This window comes from Lethenteron reissneri, chromosome 34 (genome assembly GCF_015708825.2).
Source record: "Lethenteron reissneri isolate LAM-NWPU_2019-01 chromosome 34, ASM1570882v1, whole genome shotgun sequence".
NCBI lineage: Eukaryota > Metazoa > Chordata > Hyperoartia > Petromyzontiformes > Petromyzontidae > Lethenteron > Lethenteron reissneri.
The window spans coordinates 643,026-662,539 of NC_083812.1; the positions used below are offsets into that span (position 1 = coordinate 643,026).

General features: G+C 54.8%; 1 protein-coding gene across 5 annotated transcripts in view; it reads right to left on the reverse strand.

Annotated features, from left to right (window-relative positions):
- Positions 1–368: 368 nt before the first annotated feature.
- LOC133350508 (PH and SEC7 domain-containing protein 1-like) overlaps positions 369–19,514 on the reverse strand; it is a 51,270-nt gene continuing 32,124 nt past the window's right edge. For 4 of the 5 annotated variants that reach the window (XM_061564862.1, XM_061564863.1, XM_061564860.1 and 1 more), the window contains 7 exons: positions 16,388–16,431; positions 15,597–15,847; positions 14,759–14,829; positions 13,990–14,147; positions 13,353–13,497; positions 9,857–10,000; positions 369–9,097 (listed from right to left, as the gene is read on the reverse strand). In XM_061564862.1, coding sequence (XP_061420846.1) covers positions 8,516–9,097; positions 9,857–10,000; positions 13,353–13,497; positions 13,990–14,147; positions 14,759–14,829; positions 15,597–15,847; positions 16,388–16,431 — 1,395 coding nt within the window. In that variant the 3' untranslated portion in view covers positions 369–8,515. The remainder of the gene's footprint in view (positions 9,098–9,856; positions 10,001–13,352; positions 13,498–13,989; positions 14,148–14,758; positions 14,830–15,596; positions 15,848–16,387; positions 16,432–19,514) is intronic. The other variant, XM_061564864.1, reaches the window with a different exon arrangement.

Sequence of the window (19,514 nt, forward strand, 5' to 3'; positions counted from 1 at the left end):
CGCTTGCTTGACGTCATGACCCATTCACCGGTGAGGATCGCGACTGAGTCACAGTTGTGTTGCGTGAATGCCCATCGAAAAACACCGACGCTGTGTGCGTGCAAACAGACGTATGGGGAGCGGTAGGGGACCGTCCATAAATGACGTCACGCACCTAGGGGGGCGGTCAGACATTTGTGGCGATGTGTGACGAGGGGGAGGGGGGTGTTTGAGAAATGTGAGAAAATCAAAATGCGCAACTTTAAATAAATATAGACAACACGTTCTATTTAATTAAATATACTTTTAATAAATGTTTTCTCCTACAACATCAGAGTGCAGCGCCACATTAAATACGCACTACAATGACAATGGGGGGGGGGCAGAGCTTTGTGACGTCATATTTGAGGGGGGTCTGACTTTTTGTGACGCCGTGTGACAAAAGGGGGGGGGGGGGGTAAAAAATCGTCCAAAATCGCGTGACGTCATTTATGGACGGCCCCTAAGCATCGCCACTAGGGAGACAAAGGCGGCCGGGCGTGGTGATGGCCACCCACCCCCTCGTGTACCGTGCCGGCCTTCATAGGTGCTCGCTAACAGCACTTGCCCTAACAGTCTATTCAGACTATATGGGGGATCTTTGTGTTTGTGCCTGTCTCATTCCGCGTATGCTTCTCCTCTGTGTGCGTGCTCAAATGTGTAAATGGCCAGGAACACCCGACATAGGAGGGTAACAGTGCTCGCTGGACAACCACACGTTTCAAACAACAACAACGGCAGCAGCAGCACCACAGAAACGTGTTACAATCCTCTGCATTATGCAAAACACCAACAGCAGTTCCTGTTAGTTGCTCACATTTATTGTGATGGTGGACAAAGACAAGAGGACTAAAATGCAGTTCTTCAGGTACTGCTCATATTCTTTGGGTCTTTCGGTAAAGTCACGTAGATAGGTTCAAAGAAAATAACAAAAAACTACGACGTTTCGATCGCAACACAAGCAGTCGTCGAAACGTCGTAGTTTATTTATTATTATTTTTTATTTTCTTTGAACCTGTCTACGTGACTTTGCCGAAAGACCCAAAGAATATGAATTCCTGCAGTCACGAAAGCTTTAAGTCAAGATTGAACTGCTAATAGCGTGTTTTGTTAATGCACAGAGGCTGAGTGGCTTTACACACTTCTGTGTTGTTTGAGACTCCCGTGTGTGCGTTTGCCTCCCTGTCTCTGTCCGTGTCTATCTCAGTCCGTGTCCATCTCCGTCCGTGTCTATCTCCACAGCTTCTCTTTCCCCTTCAGCATGGGGCCTCAAGCAGTGATACGACGACTTTGCACCAACAGTACCGAGTCTCATAGTTTCATAGAATGTCAGTCAACTGAGGCTACGAAGTTGGTTGCCAAAGTTTTGCTTCCTTAGGTGGTACCAATTAAATTATTCTTCTGGCTCATTCACTCTATGCGCTGCCAGTAATTAAAGAACGTACAATAAGTAAATGCATAACAATAATTAGTAATTACACGGTGTATGTTTTATTAAAATCTCCACCAGAGACTCGCGTTTCTTCAGCGACGAACATCCAACGGTATAAAGCAGCTTAGACATCCTCCTGCACCTTCCGTGGGTCGTTGGATCACGCAGAGATCTGTGACACTATTCCCCATGGGTCGGTGGATCATGCAGACTTGTGAACACTCCCAAACCCCACGCTGAACTGCGAGGTGCACAGGAGATGGCACCACAGCAAGTAGGTTGACGAATCCAGGATGGTGTTAACCCACTCTCGTCCACTTGGCAGGTTTTTTCTGGGTTCTCCGGTTTCATCTCCCACGTGAAGTTATAACAAAAACCCTCGTTATTCATTTTAAGGTATTCCAAATATATCAAGGCTCTTGTGAAAAAAAACGTATTTATAAAAAAAATACTTTAAAGTTACGGTCAAGGGAATCATTACAGTCCTCTATTGATGTCACGTTGGATTGCCGTATAATGAATAATAAAGTCCATGGGAATTATGCCACGGTGATGCCAATGCGTCGTTGTAATGGCACGCTTTGCCAAACCTTCAAAGCGATCTTTGCGTCTCAATAACGAATTTTGCAAATGTCGTGTGGAGTAGCCTGGGACACACCGCCTAGATGTTGTGGAGCTACAAGAGTTGCATAATAGAGTTTGTTTTGGGTTAGATCGCGTAAATATATGAATGTGTCGTTAAAACCCGCCACGACCCGACACAGCCAACTAGTAAGGGTTGTCACGTAAACAGAACGTGCCAATTCGTCACTAGTACAGCACACCGGTTGTGTGTTGGAGAGCCAAGCCACAACATTTACAATCTGAATACGACGTTTCGCCAGTAAGTACAACTGGCTTCATCAGGCGACAGCCAGATTTGTGGAGAAGTCCACCTGTTGCGTTCCTTATATAGGGGCGTAGATGTGGTGACCACGCAGCTGCGCTCTTGTGCCACGTGGGCGGAGGATTACCGAGTCAACGTACATGATGCACGTTCTGTTTACGTGACAACTCTTACTAGTCGGCTGTATCGGGTGGTGGCGGGTTTTGACGACGCATTTATATATTTACGCGATCTAACCCAAAAAAACATCTATTATGGATATTGGTCGCGAAAGCATCCTACGTGTTAAACCGACAAGAGCTGCGTTTATGTGTAGAAGCCAAGCAGGTTTTAGCCCGGATAGTGCTTGTGGTGGGTGATCAGCATGCATAAACAGCTTGATGCAGGGCTGGATGGTGGACAGTACAGGAGGCAGTGCAGCAAAATAAATTGTTGTTCTGTACTTCTATGTCCCCAAGTCTATGCCTTGCCCAGTTAAACAAACCTGCACTAGCGTGGTGAAGTATGGTCAAACAGCCCTCCAGGACACACATGGCGTGGGGCGGCCTCATCCACCAGTGGAAAGATAAAAGGGCCGCAAATGTGTTTCACACGGACGAGGCAATATGAAACTGTGATCACACTGGGGGGAGGTATGCATCGACTGTGTTCGACACGACTTCAAAGACAACAGGTGACGACACCGCGTGGTAAATAGGAAAGTTTTGTCAGGCCAAAATTATCCCCTCTACCACCCGCTTAGTGCACATCACATATGTGCAGTGATGGTTAAATATCGTTTGCGGTCCTTTAAGTATCTGTGGTATGCCTCATCTGGCCACTGGCCATATGCGGTGATGTCACGAGTCGTGTGAAATGAAGTCACGTGCCGCGTGATGAGTTCATGTACCCTGGAGTCGCGGGGCATTGACGACCGTCAGTTACCGTCCCTGATTTGAAGTGGACGGACGTGGAACTCTTTCATGCGAGTGCGTGCCATTGCCACCAAAGTGCCCTCTCTCTCGAGTGTGCGATGTGTGCACAAGTGTTCACTTGCGTTTCAAGTGCTTCGCTTCATTCCACGTCACAGTGTACAACACAAGTGGTAACCACTTTAAATTATGTACAGTAGTATACGCGTGTATGCGTGTGTGGTCTTTCTTTTTTAAATAGACTTTTAAATACGTTTCCGTTCTCATCAAAATACAAACCTCATTTGAAATTACAAATAACTGGGGAAAACAACTTCTAATCACAAGCAAAATCGCAAATAACTTATACCAACGTACAATATATACATACACACTGCACAAACCACAATGATGACTGATGGATAAACCACATGGCAACGACGGTGCTGCCACGTGGTCGTGATGGTACCGCCACGTGGAAACCATAACGGTACAAAGTGGCTGAGACGTTCTGCCACGTGGGGAAAAGCTGCGACACGTCTTGTTGCCGCATGACATTGATGATGGTGCTGGTACGTGGCGACGATGGTGCCACGTGGTAACGATGAGGTGTTCCATCAAATCACTACTGATGATGCCCGCCAAGTGGCAACGGCGGTTCTGCCACGTGGAGGATATGGGGCAGCTACGTGGCAAGGCAAGTAACGGATCTCCGTTATAGCTCTCACGGCGCCTACGTATTCCAACTTTTTTAGAGCGATTGCGCGGTGACGTCACTGCAGTGCCAAAACGACGAGCCTGAAAGTAACTTTTTTGGGGAAATCAATAAGGAAGCTTGAAACTCGTGCGTGGCAGCACTGGGAACACAGCCTACAGGCGCGTAGCTACGATCTAAAAGCTTCCTGTAGTAGTCTGCCAGAGGAAATCTTGGCGCTGATAATGTCCCCTGTCGAAGATTGTTGACATCCAATTGGCTGGCGCGCACGTGTTCACGCGGCTGCCAAATACAAACCCAGACCATTGCTAATCTCACGATCCTTCACGGTCCACCACCACCACCAATATCACCACCCTTGCCCTGCCTCATCCCAGTCTCCTCTGGCGTTCCCGAGCGCCCATAATTACAGTTTGGTGACCTATAGTTTTGGGAAATATTCATACAGAATAAAAGTTTGGGTTTATATAACGTCGTAAATGCGACCCCCGTAATCACGATGCTGAACAGCAACAATTGGCATATATTTTTAGTTTTTATGCAGTCAGTCATAGGTGTCTCTAAGTTCATGGGTCTCTAAACGAGTCTATCGGTCTGTGTGTGTGTTGAGGTGGCCGCATGGCTAAGTGACTGGTTAGCGCTCCAAGCCCGCACCAATGTTTAGATCTCAACATGTTCTGGTGAAGTAGTCAAACAATCCTCATCAACAAGCCTCATCGCCCACACGGCATGGGAAGGTCTTCGTCCACCAGTTGATTCACCAAGGGCATGTGTGTGGGACTTTATTTGTTCTTGATATGTGTGTCATGTGTGTGTATTAGATATCAAAGACAAATATCCCCCGTATAGCCTACACATGCTGCTGGGGCAAGTGCTGTGAGCGAGCACATACTGTATAAGGGCCGGCACGGCACACGAGGGGTGTTTGGCCAGCATCACGCCCGGTCGCCTGTCTCTTTGTCGTACTGTGTATGTTAGAATATTCTCTCTGATCTCCAATAGGCTCTCTCCAGTATAATGATCATCTCACTCTCTTCACGAACAGCGATGTTTACACCAACTATACTGTTTGAACACGTAGAGCATTTACAATGATACATTAATCCACTCGCTTACAAATATCTATAGGAAAAAAATCATCACTTGTGATGATAATCGAAGAAAATTAATTGTCTCACAAACGTGGATGGATTGTGAGGAAAGGTGGAGGTTGTTTAAATATAAGACACAAGCCCGAAGCAGCAACGCGATCCCAGCTCTGATCTCGTAGCGCCCGCGCGCACCTGGCCACGTGTGCTGGGCTACCCCCCGCGGCTCCCCGCTGGCCAAGTCTGGAACTCGCAGCAGTGACGAGGCGAGCGCGCTCTGGTGACGGGGCAGCTACGAGATACGAGGTCACGTTCCTGCAAGGGCGTGTTTCGTGTAAACTAAAATACTACACGGAGATGGAGGCTGTGACAGGGGTCCAGACCAAATGCCCCGCACGCCCCACACTCACAAGATCAACTGGCGATCTTTTAAAGAGAACTACTGTAGAGTCGACTGTGATTATAAGGCCGGCAGATCAGCTACGCATTGGTACCCCCCCCCCCCCGTCCGACTCTCGTGGTATTTGGACCCCATTCATATTGAGCCCCAACACCCAAATCTTAACTATCCAACGGGTTGGTACCTACAAATACTGTGTAGTATATAGATCTCTCTGTTCAGCCTTTTAGACGGTTGGGGAAAGTTCTGTTAGCGAGCAGCACCCGTTCGGGTTGGTGCACAGCAAACACAACCATGCCGTGGACAACACAATCACATCAGCACTCATGTACCAAAGACAAAGATCCCCAGTATAGCCTTTCACTGACTGAGTGCAAGTGCCACTCTCGAGCACCGATTAAGGCCAGAACGGCGCAGGAGGCGGTGGGTGGCCACCCCCACGCCCGGCCGACTTTGTCTCCCCAGTGCTGCTGTTTACACACCGCACCAGGTACTCATTTGAGGCTGAATCGGCCTAGGGGAGGCCCAGGACCGGTTCAGATAATCGCCACTGGTATTGGCCGTGCAGCCACCCTCATCCATCCACCCAATGCCCAGAGCCAACCTAAGGCACCTACCCCGATTGTGAGCAGGGAGAAGACCCCTGCCGTCCCGGACACAAGAGTTCGTGACAAGAGACGGGGGGGGGGGGGCTGATTACAGGGGCACACGACTCTCCCTGCTGGCACTGGGCGAGGGGGTCGGGCTCCAAGTCAGGGTTTAATTTCAGCCGCGCACGGCACACCACATCCAGTACACATCTCGCTATGGGCGTGGCTACTGGTCACGTGGCCTGCTCCTCCAGTCTACCAGCGACCCGTGAAGCACTCGGTGACAAAGACGGAGCCGTGGGGTGCAACGGGGAAACGAGCCCCTGCCCCCCCCCCTGCTCCTCCTCCACCGGGTAGATAACGGTGACCCCTCAAAGGTCACAGTAGTCGCGAGTCACGTGAGCGCTCGGCCACGTGGAATTAGTCCCAGGGCAGATGAAAGGAGGGGAAGAGCTCCGGCGCGCTCTGTCTCGCCTCACTGCGCAGCGCGCACAATGGTGACGTGAACAACATCCAAGGGGATTCATTTCAGACGGAGCTCTCCGGGGCTGAACTCCGGAAACGAAGTGGGGGTGGCAGTGGGGGTGGGGAGGGGTCCGGGGGAATGTGAGCTTGCGGGACCACTGGAAAATATTCCGTGAGAAATGAATTCCTCTTCAAATCAACAACGAGGACAAAGCGAACGTGAATGGCCAATAAGGAGGCAACGTGACGCCCCTCGGGACGCAGCCTGTGAAACTAAACCACCCTCAACACGTTGCTCAATAAACCTGCCTGCACAGGGACAGACGCGTCTCGGGCAATGCCTCTTGTTCGTGTGCTATGAATAAGGGCCATTGCCCGAAACGTTGCGTGGTGTGTCATTTTAATCCATAGTGTTGACGAATGTGTTGAGTTTCCTGTCGTTGTTTGTGCGCCACTCTCAACACAGCAGCAGAAGCAGCACCACACTCCTGGTGGCAGGTTAGCCAGACGCCTGTGTCTTGTGGACATGCATCCTGCTGCAACCGAATCTCCCTGAATGATGCTCATCTCGTCAGATTTCAGAAGCGAAGCAAAGTCGCAGCCTGGTGAGGAGGCCTTGGCTCTGGTGGCCACCAGCAGCTTGCCAGCTGTCGCCGTGGCGCTGCGATGCCCGCGCGACGCCAGGAGATGGCAGTCGAGACGGAAGAGACAGGACGACACGTGGTCTGCTGGCTCGCAGTGCACGTCTCTGGATTGAATCTGTGCGGAGATTTGAATGGAACACTTAAAACGCGGAGGGGCTAAATAGAAAAAACATGGCATGGAACAGTGTAAAAAAATCACGGAGCGGATCAGAGGAAAATACGGAGTGGATCGCTCAAAACTACGTATGTTGAACTTCTTTCGCACCGTACGGAGCCAACCGCGCTAATCGGAGGTGCAACTACGGAGTGGATCAGTGGAAAACACGAAGTGGATCACTGAAAAAATACGGAGCTGATAAGCGGAAATCAAGGAAGGGACATGAAGTAAACACGGAGTGGATCATTTACAAAAACGGAATGCATCTGTGGAAAATACGGTGTGGATCACAAGACAACAATGAAACACGTGGACTATATCACAGGAACACAATGAATGGATCGCTGAACAATGCGGAGATCAGACCACTCTTCCCACCCCAGATCTAAAGCTGCAGTCTTCTCAGTCCGCCTGCACTGCTCGTGTATTCGACGGCAGGCAGCAAAGGGAGCACGCCCCTCCCCATCACACGGATGGGTGCTGGAAACTGAGGCTCCTTGCTCCACTGGGTCTATACTCCATGCCGCACTTCACCACGAACCACACATCATCATTATCGCAAGTGCACACTCAGTGGAGATTCTATTTTGGGTATTCTAGGGGGCTCCGTTCTCACCGCCCCCCTTTCCTTACCAACAACAGTGACCACCGAAAGCCGCGTGTCCTCCCAAATTCGAAAGCAGCTGGGGGGCCACTCAAGTGTCAGTTCCAGAGGTCATTTCCAACACTGCTGTTGGACGCCAGCCCACTCCTCGCCAACACTTCTTTCTTGCAAGATACCGCAGCAGCAGCAGCAGCAGCAAGGTTCGGAGTCCCACTCGTGGAGTCCTAGAACCACCGCTAGCTGCTGCTGCCTCTGGAGGGCTCCCGCATGGAGCCGCGTGCTGACGTCGAGTGGCGACTCCCCGTGCTCTCTGCCCGCTCGATTTCGCTTTGGCGTAATCCTCTTCTCATCCCACTTGGGGTGTGGATTATTATTATTATTGTTAGCCCGTGTGCCCCCCCCCCCATTTCGTCGCCCCATCTTCACTGGGCACGACACCCAGCACTGCCTCGCACACACAGCGCATGGCTGAGAAGACCCTGACAGAGACAGCTGGGCGGTGGTGAGCGAGGGGTCGGTTGTGGTGAGCGAGGGGTCGGTGGGGGAGAGAGCGAAGCAATGATCTCCCCTCTCCACGGACTCTGAGTGAACTACCTCTTTCCTCCCCCCCCCTCCACCGAGGCCGCTCACCTCCGCAGTTTCCCGTTGATGGCCTGTCTGTAGCTGCGCCGCTCAGACACATTCCGGGGGGCGCCCTTCCCCCCCGCCGCGCCCGACGCAGTCTCTCCCTGCTGTTCCCCCAGCTGTTCCCCCTGCTGCTCCCCCAGCTGCTCGCCCTGCTGCTCGCCCTGCTGCTCCTCCTGCTGCCCCCCCTGCTGCTCCCCCTGCTGCTGCTGTTGATAATCTTGCTGCTGCTGCTGCTCACTCACTGAAAGGCCAGAGCAGGTCTGGGGCAGGGTGTCAGGACTCTGGCACAACTCCCGCCCCTCCCCTTGCCCTTCCCCTTGCCCCTGCACAATCCCTTGCTCCCGCGCATGCCCTTCCTCCAGGTCTTGCCCTTCCTCCTCATGCTGCTGCTGCTGCCGCTGCTTCGGGTGACGCTGCTGAGGCTGCTCCGCTCGGTGCCGAGAGCCTCCCCTCCGCTCCGGAGCCGCGCCCTGCTCGCTCTCCTGCCCAATGCCCAGGGCAGCCTCCACCACGGCCAGGTCGTCGGTGCCGGCCGCTATCTTGTGTCTCAGCAGGCGTAGGTACGTCTCGTAGCGCGTCTTCTGCTCAGACGCACGGGGAGCGGAGGGGGGTGGGGGATTTGGGATCGTTTATCAGTCACACGTGGGCCGCGCACGCACCGCACACAGTGGCCTGGCGCTCGAGTGCTCGAGCAGTGCACCGGCGGGCGGGGCGGTGACCAGCTCCTGATGGAGTGCTCGCATGCGACAATGCAGACCCCGATTCTCCTGCTCGTGTCCTACCACCACCGTCAATATGTTTACCCAGTATTGGACACGTGACGATGAAGACAACGATGGTGACGATGATGATGATTATGACATGGCTCGGTCTGCAAGCCCTGGCGAGATTCCGCACAGTGCACCGGTCCCGGGGGAGCCAGCACGGCGGTGTTGGTGCGGCGCTGTCTGCGTCTCTCCGCGGCGACGCGCCCGCTAGAGTAGCTGGCTTCTAACCTGCCCACCCCGAGGAACATCCACCATTCGGGGCTCGCAGATTCAATGCAACTCACTGGGGCCGTGACGAGAGCGTTCCTGCTTTGGCCCCCGAGACCCCCCCCCTCCACCTGCTGTTGAAAGGTGCCGTCCCGCGTCCGTGATACGGATCCTGCCTCCAGGGGGAGCCCTCACACAGCGCAGCTCAACCTCAGTTGAGCGAGGACAGTCGCTGGTGCGGTTGCTTAACGTCCGTGTGGTGCCGGTCACCCACCCCCCTTGAGAGGCGCTCGCTACCAGTGCTCATCCCGACGTGCTGTCGAAGGCTACGTGGGGCATCTTTGGCACACACGTGCAGGGGTGCACCTCGAGCAGCAGGTAGGTCTCGCGCAGCCGGTGCTCGTGCTGCTCCTTGGAGCGCGAGCGCCGATCCGGCCGCGCCTCCTGGTGCTGGGCCAGCTCCGTGCAGAGCGCCGCCAGCCGGTCCGCGTGGCACCGCATCTGCTCCTCCTTCCAGCGCCAGCAGAATCAGCAGCCAGCAGAAGTATCGGCACCAGTCGTACGCGCATCAACAGCGGCAACAACTCCAGCTCAAGCATCAGCACTATCGAATCTAATTGTATATTTTGGGCGCCTTTACTCAAAGCGATTGACATGGCTTACAAAAGGGTGACAGGGGCGTGCTACAAGGATTGAGGAATAATTGACAGTGATACAGGGGTACTTAGGGGATCAGGAAAGGGCTATAGGGGTGGGACGGGAAGGAGTGGAGGGGCGAAGAGGAAGAGAATGGGCGATAGAGAAGAGGCGAGACTTTAAGAGAGGAATGGAAGGAGGTTACGAAGGGGGACTGCTTCATGTACAGGAGACGTTGATTCCAGTGGAGGGGTGCAAGGAGGGAGAAGGCTCGAACATGGGGATTGGGCACAGGGAGACGGAGGGACAGAGAGAGAGAAGATTGGGAACGAAGAGGATGAGAGCTGACATGGAAGGAGATGACAGAGTTTCAGCAACACGTTCACCGTCATCAGAAGCAATGTCAGCAGCAGGAGCATTCGCGGTATTAACAGCTGTCTAATGCAGCAGTAGCTTCAACAGTATCAGCAGCATCAGCAGTAGTAGCAAAAGTGTTGACACCAGCACAAAGCATCATCATCATCAGCAGCAGCAGCAAAAGCGGCAGCAATATCAGCAACATAACCATCATCAGAAGCAGCATCAACAGCTATATCAGCAGCCGTGTCAGAAGCAGCGCCATCAGGAGTAGTGATCTGAGCAGCAGCAGTAGGATTAGCATAATTGGTTTGAGCAACAACAGGCAGCAGCAGCAGTAGCTGCTGCAACAGCTGCACCAGCACTATTAACACCAGTAGAAGCAGCAGCATTAGTATCAGCAGCATTATAACAATTATCAATATGTTATGATCATGCTAATTATCATCGTCATGTTTTGGTGGTTTATTGTCGTAATCACCAACAGCATCAGCATGTCATCACTTTCACCTCCATCATCATCATCAGCACCATCACATACTCACCCCATTATCCTTACTGTCCCCCCCCCACACTCACACTCCCCCCCCCACCCCATACAGCCGTCTCCATCCACAGCCCCCTACCACCCCCACCGCCACCCCAGCCTCTCTCCCAGGAGGACATCGTTAAACCACAACGAGTGGCCACACGCTTCGGAGTCAAATATAAAATAACTCCCCCCTCCTCCCTCCGCCTCCTGTGTAAGCCGCCTGCAGCACCCGGCAAGTTCACCAGCATTGATTCCAGCAAGCTCGACTCTGCTGATGAGAAGACTCTGGGTGTCAACACCGGTCCAGAGTGCTGCTTGTCTTGCATCGATGCTGCTGACATGAAGTACTCCCAGAAGGCCGTGCGGCTGACGGGTTGTGTAACCAAAATATTGTTTTACTCTGTGGAAGGGCGGCCATGTGAAGGAAGCGACGGATCGTCTGCGTGAGTTTATTTTGCGCAAGCATCGCCTCTTCAGCGGATTTCAGCTCTATTAGATATTTGAAAAATAAAGCTGACATTTAGCGCGAAAATCGTCTGGCCTGTGCAAGTTAATGATACAACCATTGTTGGCTTGGCATGATCTCAAAGGGAAAATCTTCTCTTCTAGGCCCATTAAATATTACGGTCTGGCGGGTGATTGATTTCCTTACGAGGGCAGGGTCAGGCTAAAGTCTTACATCGCTCCACGTCTCGCGCTCGAACACTCACACTCACCATCCCCATCACTCGTCAGCGCACAAAGTCACTTGCCCCCCCCCCCCCCCCATGCAGTATGACGCCGTCGCCCATAGAAACCGGATGAAGCCGGCGAGCACGGACTGGTGACGAGAATGATGGAGTGGTTGCAAGTTCCATCGAGCTAATCCACCCCCCGCCAATTACACCGGGGGCGTCTCACAGCGCTGCACATCGTCGCATCTCGACGCGTTTGAAAGGGCGCACCCCGAGTGGCAGCTGTCCCTGTGCAGCACGAGGCGACTCGTCACCTGACGTGCACAGGGGCTTTAGGCTGCCCCTAGGCAGGAGAGGGGGGTGGTGGTGGCCGCTCCGCATCATCCCAACTGAGTGACCTGCGGGGGCCGTTTTAGAATTTGGGCAAATATAGACCCTGACGTCAGTATTCTGTCAGCCAATTAGTGAGGAGTGTTTCTACACGTGGGAAGAAACAGGAGCACCTGGAGAAAACCCACGCGTGCGAGGGGGCAACACTCTATCCCATGCAGTAGTCCGTGAATACATGAGTCCGCCACACTGGTGCGCGATCCACCTACCCTCGCGGCCTCCACCACCGCCCGGCTATGACGTGTGGGCCAGGAGATGGCAGTACAGCAAGTGGGTTCACGGACTCATCTCGAGGCAGACCTTTAGAGAAGGCCATCCCCTTGTTTGTGTCGCGAGTCCCTCCGGTTTCCTCTCGCTCAAAGCCAAACAGCTCCGTGTGTAACCAGCGAACTCTGAGCTCCACAGCCACTAATTGCTCACCGGGGTGCAATTTACACAACCGCCAGGACCACACCGCCCCCCCGCCAGGACCACACCGCCCCCCCCCCCCCCCGTGGTAATTTGTATAGTGCAGAGAGAGCGCAGGGTGAGAGATTGTGATGGGTTTGATGTAGGTCACCATGGCAACCGTTGGGCCTGACATACTTACAGCCCACGGTCGATCCACTGCTGCATGAGGGCTTCATGCCGTATCGGTCATGGTGGGGGGGGGGGATGTTTGGCCATGCTTCCTCGGCCCCGTTTAGCCCCACCCACCTGCCGCCTGTGAACCCCGTGGAGCTGGGATTTGGCCCACGAGACCGGGCCGGACATTTCACTTTGTCGGTACCACCCGAGGTGGAGTGACCTCGGCAATTCCAATTTCTTTTTGCGACTATTAGTCGGGTTATCAAATACGTCGTCGTTATTAGCCGTATCAATGAATCAGCTAAAGTGTTGCTACCGCGGGTGGTACCAATACCTCCTCTGGTCCATGGGCGAAGTGTGTTTGGAGTGGGGGTGGTGGGGTTGTCGCGCTCGGGATGTTGGGGTTGTGGCAGTTGTGGTGTAGGGGTTATGGCGGTAGGGGTGTAGGGGTTATGGTGGTAGGGGTGTAGGGGTTATGGCGGTAGGGGGTAGGGGTTATGGCGGTAGGGGTTATGGCTGTAGGGGTTATGGCGGTAGGGGTGTAGGGGTTATGGCGGTAGGGGTGTAGGGGTTATGGCGGTAGGGGTGTGGGGTTTATGGCGGTAGGGGTGTGGGGTTTATGGCGGTAGGGGTGTGGGGTGTGGGGTTTATGGCTGTAGGGTTTATGGCTGTAGGGGTGTGGGGTGTGGGGTTTGCGTGGTCTCACGGGAGGCAGCTTGGTGGCCATGGACGGCAGGAGAGGGCGGCTGAAGCGTTTGGTGGAAGCCGTGGCCGCCGGGAACGGAGGCGAAGAGAACTCCGCAGCTACCACATTGATCCGGAAAATCCACGACTCCATCTCCTCGTGGCTCCTGGGAGGGAGGGGAGAACTCGATTTGTGGTGTTGGTATTGGCAGTCGAAGTGGCGATGGTGGTAGTAGTGGGTGTGGAACGTGGTGGAGTTGTAGTTCTGCTGGAGGTGGTGGTTGTGATAGCAGTCGTGGTTGTTGCGCTGCTGGATGCCACAGCTGGCATCGCGGTTGTCGGTTGTAGTGATTGTGGTTGTAGCCGTGCGTGGTGCACAAAAGAGGGAGGAGGATGTTGGTGATCATCCTCATGATGTTGATGATGGAGGAGGAAATCGGTGGTTATGAAAAGTATGATAATGGTAGAGGAGGAGGGAAGAGAGATAGGGGAGAGGGAGAAGGAAGGAGGGTGGAGGGGGAGGGTGGAGGGGGAAAGGTGGAGGGGGGAGGGTGGTGGAGGGGGGAGGGTGGTGGAGGCGGGGGGAGGCGGGGGGAGGAGGGGCAAGAGGAGGGGAGGAAGATAAAGGGGTGTGGTGCAGGGGCAGAGCGCCTCCTCACGGCGCCTGCAGGAGCAGCACCCTCCAGTCGGCCGTGACGAGGCGCAGCACGTGGGGCCGCTTGCCGTAGTCGCGCGCCATGGAGGCGGCGCCGTGGTGGATGCTCACCGCGTTGCGCAACTCCTCGTCCGTCAGGGGACCCACGGGGCCCTTGTCCCCCTGCAGCGCCACCACCACAACCGCCACAGCCGCACTGACAAATCCGGCGCTGCGGTGGATCACGCGAAGATTCGCGAAACTTCCGATCCTGCGAGGCGTGGGTGGCGTTCTCCGGCTACTCCGGGCACTCCGTCCGCACGCGACGGGCGCGGGGTGTTCAGTGAGCGTGGCGGGCCCTGTGACGGTGGCGTCGCTGCACTTTGCCTGCAGCTCTTTGCAAGCGAGAAGCTTGTCGAGGAGACGGCGTGCTGGGGGTTAATGGGGATGTGGGCAGGGGGCGTGGGGGGCAGTGACCTGGTGGACGGTGAGGGGCCGCACCTGCCTAGACTCGGGCCCCCCCCCCCCCCCCACTCTGCCACCGCCACTGCTGTCTGCTCCGCCGTGCGCTCTGTAACCCAACGCTGCGGCCAGCTGCCGTTGTTCACATGGAGCGAGCGACAGCTCGAGAGGTCGATCGTCAAATGTGCAACATCTGCGGGACCCTCGCAGAGGGAATGAAGCAACGCTACACTGCTGGCGCTGGTGGCCGCCAAGGAGCTGTTGCAACAATTCTACCGGCCTGCCCCGCGGCCCCCCACACCACTCCTCCGCCACCCCCCACTCACACTCACCTTGTGCAGGTAAAGCACCATTCCCCGCAGCACAGCTGTGAATGCCTTCCAGCCGCGACGACCTTTGGGAGCTGAAGGTGTCGGTAATGGAGATAGGGGACACAGCGGTGACTCACACAGCCAGTAACTCACCAACCTGCCGATTCACCCACCCATATAGCCACTTGTACTGGTAGGAACCACCTGGTTCCACCAGCCCACAGGGGATTATTGTGTCTGTCCATCCGTCGTGCATCCAAAAATGGGAGGGGTGGGGCTGGGTGGAGAGGGGAGGGTGGGGAGGGTGAGGAGGGTGGGGAGGGTGGGGAGGGTGGGGAGGGGCTGGGTGGGGAGGGGCTGGGTGGGGAGGGGTGGGGCTGGGTGGGGAGGGGCTGGTCACCCCGTGGTGCCCTTATAAAACTCACCGTTTAACCTACTCACACCGGCTTGTGCCCGCCCTCACAGTCGGCCATATTTGCCGAATACACCACGCCGCCGTTGACCCTGGTCATTGACCGAGCCACCCAACGTTCCTACCAGCTCCCTCCGCAGGAATGTGTTCTACATATGTACCTACTCATTCAAGCGTCTATCCACCCGCCCACACACCCTTACAACCGCCCGCACACCCACACACCCAGCCACCCACATACCCAGCCACCCACACACCCAGCCACCCACACACCCAGCCAACCACACACACCCACCCAGCCACCCGCCCGCCCGCCCACACACACAGCCACCCACATACCCAGCCACCCACCCACACATCCAGCCACGTACCCACCCGCCCGCCCACACACCCACCCACTCATCCACACACCCACCCACACACCCGCCCACCCACGACCACACTCACTGCGCCGGCCGTCGATGTCGGCGTGGGTCTTGCGCACCAGCAGGCCCTGCTTGTGCGTGGCGGCGCCGGGGTCCGGCACCAAGTCCAGGAAGGGGTTGCTGCCGCTGCTGCTCAGGCGGCCGGGCGTCGGGCGGCTCCCGCCGGAGCCCCCCACTCCCAGACGGCCCCCCGAGCCGTCCCGGCCACCCCCGGGGCGATCCCCGTGATCCTCCACCAACTCCGAGAGCGAACGGCGCAGCTCCTCATCGTCACTACCGGGGGGTGAAACACGTGATGAGGAACATGATGATGATGATTGTGACGATGATGGTGATGATAGTGGTGGTGGTTATGGTGATGATAAGGGTGATAATGGGGATATTAATTATTTTGGTGGTGGCGGTTTTGATTATTGTAATGTAGATGGTGATGATGACAGGGATTATAATGTTGGTGAAGTCAATGATGGTGCGATAGGAATGGCTATGGTGGTGTTACTGGTTACGATTTTGGTGTTAGTTATGACAACGGCGATGATAATAATGATGCTGATAAACCTTATTCATATAATGATGATGATGATTGGGCAGTAGTTGTGATGAAGCTTCTGCATCTGGTGATGATGCTACAGATGCTGTTGCTGATGATGAATGCCTTCCACTGAACACGCAGTCTGTTTTACCGAACTCCAGTCCCATCACCTCCACCACGTAAATGCATTTAAATGTTCACAGTGGCAATGACACATACGCCCAATGACAACTGCAATAATAATATGAAATGAAATAATAACAACAGATGACATCACTCACATGGCCCATTCAAGCTTCTCGTTCTTGATGGAGTTGTACAGTGCCTGCCACCCACACAACAACAACAAGAAGAAAGTTCTTAATGCAAAAGAATTCGATTCCAGATCGAATCACGATGATCACAAATCGTGACGATGAGCCGAGTCTCCAGGGGCAGTTTGGGGGGGGGGGTTATCACGTGATTAATATTCTCTCATCATCAACATCATTTTCACCGCCATAATCACCACCACCACCATTAACACCACAACAACCAGCACCATCATCAACAGCATCATCACCTCCACCATCATCAACAGCATCATCACTCTACTATCATCAACAACAACTTCACCATCATCTCCCCACCTTCCTCTCCGACTCGGGATCGGCCTTGCCCCCTCTCGCAGTGGGCCCCCCACGCCGCCTCGTGGGAGACGCCGCCGGAGCCCTGCGGGGGGGCCGAGGATTCTGCTGCTGCTGCGAGGGGGGCCCCGCCGAGCGAAACTCGGAGACTGCCACGAGGCCCCCGGAGCCCCCCCCGAACCGCGAGTGGCCCCCCAGGTCGAGCGGGGGGTGCAAGCGGGAGAGGCCCGCGCACGCGTTGGCGCTGTTCACTCCGATCATCGTCGCACTCGTCCTCACGACGCGGACTCGTCCTCACGACGCGAACTCGTCCTCACGACGCGGACTCGTCCTCACGACGCGAACTCGTCCTCACGACGCGAACTCGTCCTCACGACGCGGACTCGTCCTCACGACGCGAACTCGTCCTCACGACGCGCACTCGTCCTCACGACGCGGACTCGTCCTCACGACGCGAACTCGTCCTCACGACGCGGACTCGTCCTCACGACGCGGACTCGTCCTCACGACGCGGACTCGTCCTCACGACGCGGACTCGTCCTCACGACGCGCACTCGTCCTCACGACGCGCACTCGTGACGCGGGAACCCAGGGGCGCGGCAGGGTGCGGGCAGCAGTGCTCACCAGTCTAGATTACCAGCTCTAACCAGCTCTGACTAGCTCTAACTAGCTCTGACCAGCTCTGACCAGCTCTAACCAGCTCTGACTAGCTCTAACCAGCTCTAACTAGCTCTAACCAGCTCTAACTAGCTCTAACCAGCTCTAACCAGCTCTAACTAGCTCTAACCAGCTCTTACTAGCTCTAACCAACTCTAACCAGCTCTAACCAGCTCTAACTAGCTCAAACCAGCTCTAACTAGCGCTGGCTGCTCTGGTAACCGGCTATATTTAATTAATTCGTTCTTTATTACATTAATATGTCGTACATATTCAACTTAGAAAGTGCATTCAGAGGCGTGGCGGGCTTGGCAGGGGGAGGCCACTGGAGGCGATCAGCCCTGGGGTGACCCACAACACCAATCACTGTCACACCTGGATGACCAGCAATAACTAACCAGAACCAACAATTCCAAGCAGCCTTAACCAGCACCGACAGCGCTGATTAGGCACCCACGACCATCTCTGATCATCCCTGCCGAGTGAACGACCCGGCAAAGCAGAATATCTCTCTGGCTTCGACCTTCCGCAACGCTTATGGGACCACAACCCCTAAACTGCATCCATTGGACAAACCACACCAGCAGCAGTTGATGCGGATACCTGGTGACGACGACGATGATAATGCACAGATGGGAAATTGAAACCCAAGAACAGAACCATGTAACGTGCAATGGCTCAATGTCAGATTCAGAAATACGAACCACCACTCCCTACTCCTGACGCAATCATCTGGCTCATTAACCACCTCGAAGTAAAATGGTAGATGTTGCTCAACATCAATATCAGCCTCGCGAAGATGAAGCTCATCAGCCCTAACTCACGAGCTCTCCACTGAACCGCGTCAGAAGATCGCGCGGTAGACGTGACTGTCGCCTCCTACACCAATTGGCGATGCCGAGTATCCCTGGCAGGACGGCTGCGGTGAGCGCCCTCGTGCCATGGGCCACATAGCTACACCCAATCTCGGCTGCGAGCAGTCGCCGCCGTCACAATTCAAGATAATTCACCACGAGGCAACTCCTCCTGGAGCCATCCTCTGGCTCAGCCACCAACCTCGACACGACGCTGGGGACGCAGAAGAAACCCCTTTACGGTCCATAACCAGCAATATCAACACCGACCAGCAACCATCAGCACAAACCAGTGACAGCGGATAGCCACCACGTGCATGGCAGGCAGGGCCCCCTCAGCCCGAACCACTGCCCCAAGGCTGCGGTCCCCCGCCGCCCCTACAGCCCCCTCCCCCCTCCACAGCGCGGCTCCCTGCGAGTGGCTGAGCTCAGGGCTGAGTGAATGAATGAGCGAGTGCGGGAGAATCACAACGCGAATGCAGAACGCGGTGACGTGCGACACCCCACCCCACCTCTCAAGAATGATGAGTGAGTGAATCAAATGGCGAGCGAGTGAATTCGGGAATGAACAACATAAATGAATTATTGAATGGCTCAACGTATTAGTACATTAACTAAATGGGTGAATATCCGGGAGAATTAATTGCACTGCAGGGAGAGTTATAATTTGTAATTATCGAGCGTCTTTAAGAGCTCGCCTCAACAACACATGTACCAGTGAACGACTGAACGAACGAGTACGTACATGTACGAATGACCGAGCAGAATCATTAATTAATATCTGAAGCAACGAGCGAATTCATTAACGAAGCAAAGACAAATTACAATCGCAGTTTGGATTTACGCGACCGCCTCTCAACAACGAATACGCGGCCCGAGCGGAATGCGTCACCGAGTGAGCAGCAGACTGAATGGCCGAGTGAACGAACCCACCAATAAATAACCGACTGAACGAGCGACGGAATGAATCACCGAGAATGTGGCGAGAGGCGACGCTGTGCCGAGACCCGAAGGGGCGCCACCGCCCGCATGTTCCCAGCAGACGAAACGAGCTGCGTGTGCTCGCACCCAGAGCAGCAGCAGCAGCAGTCACTCGCGCTCTGCTTGCGAGAGCAATGCCCTTAGACCATGGACTGTGCTCTGATAGGCAGCACCCATAGCATGCATTCACAGTTGCTGGATAACTGAACACAATCGCTGAATGAAGCAACGAGACGAACCAGTTGTGACTGTCGTTGTTAGATGTACATCACGAAGTGTGTTTATGTGAA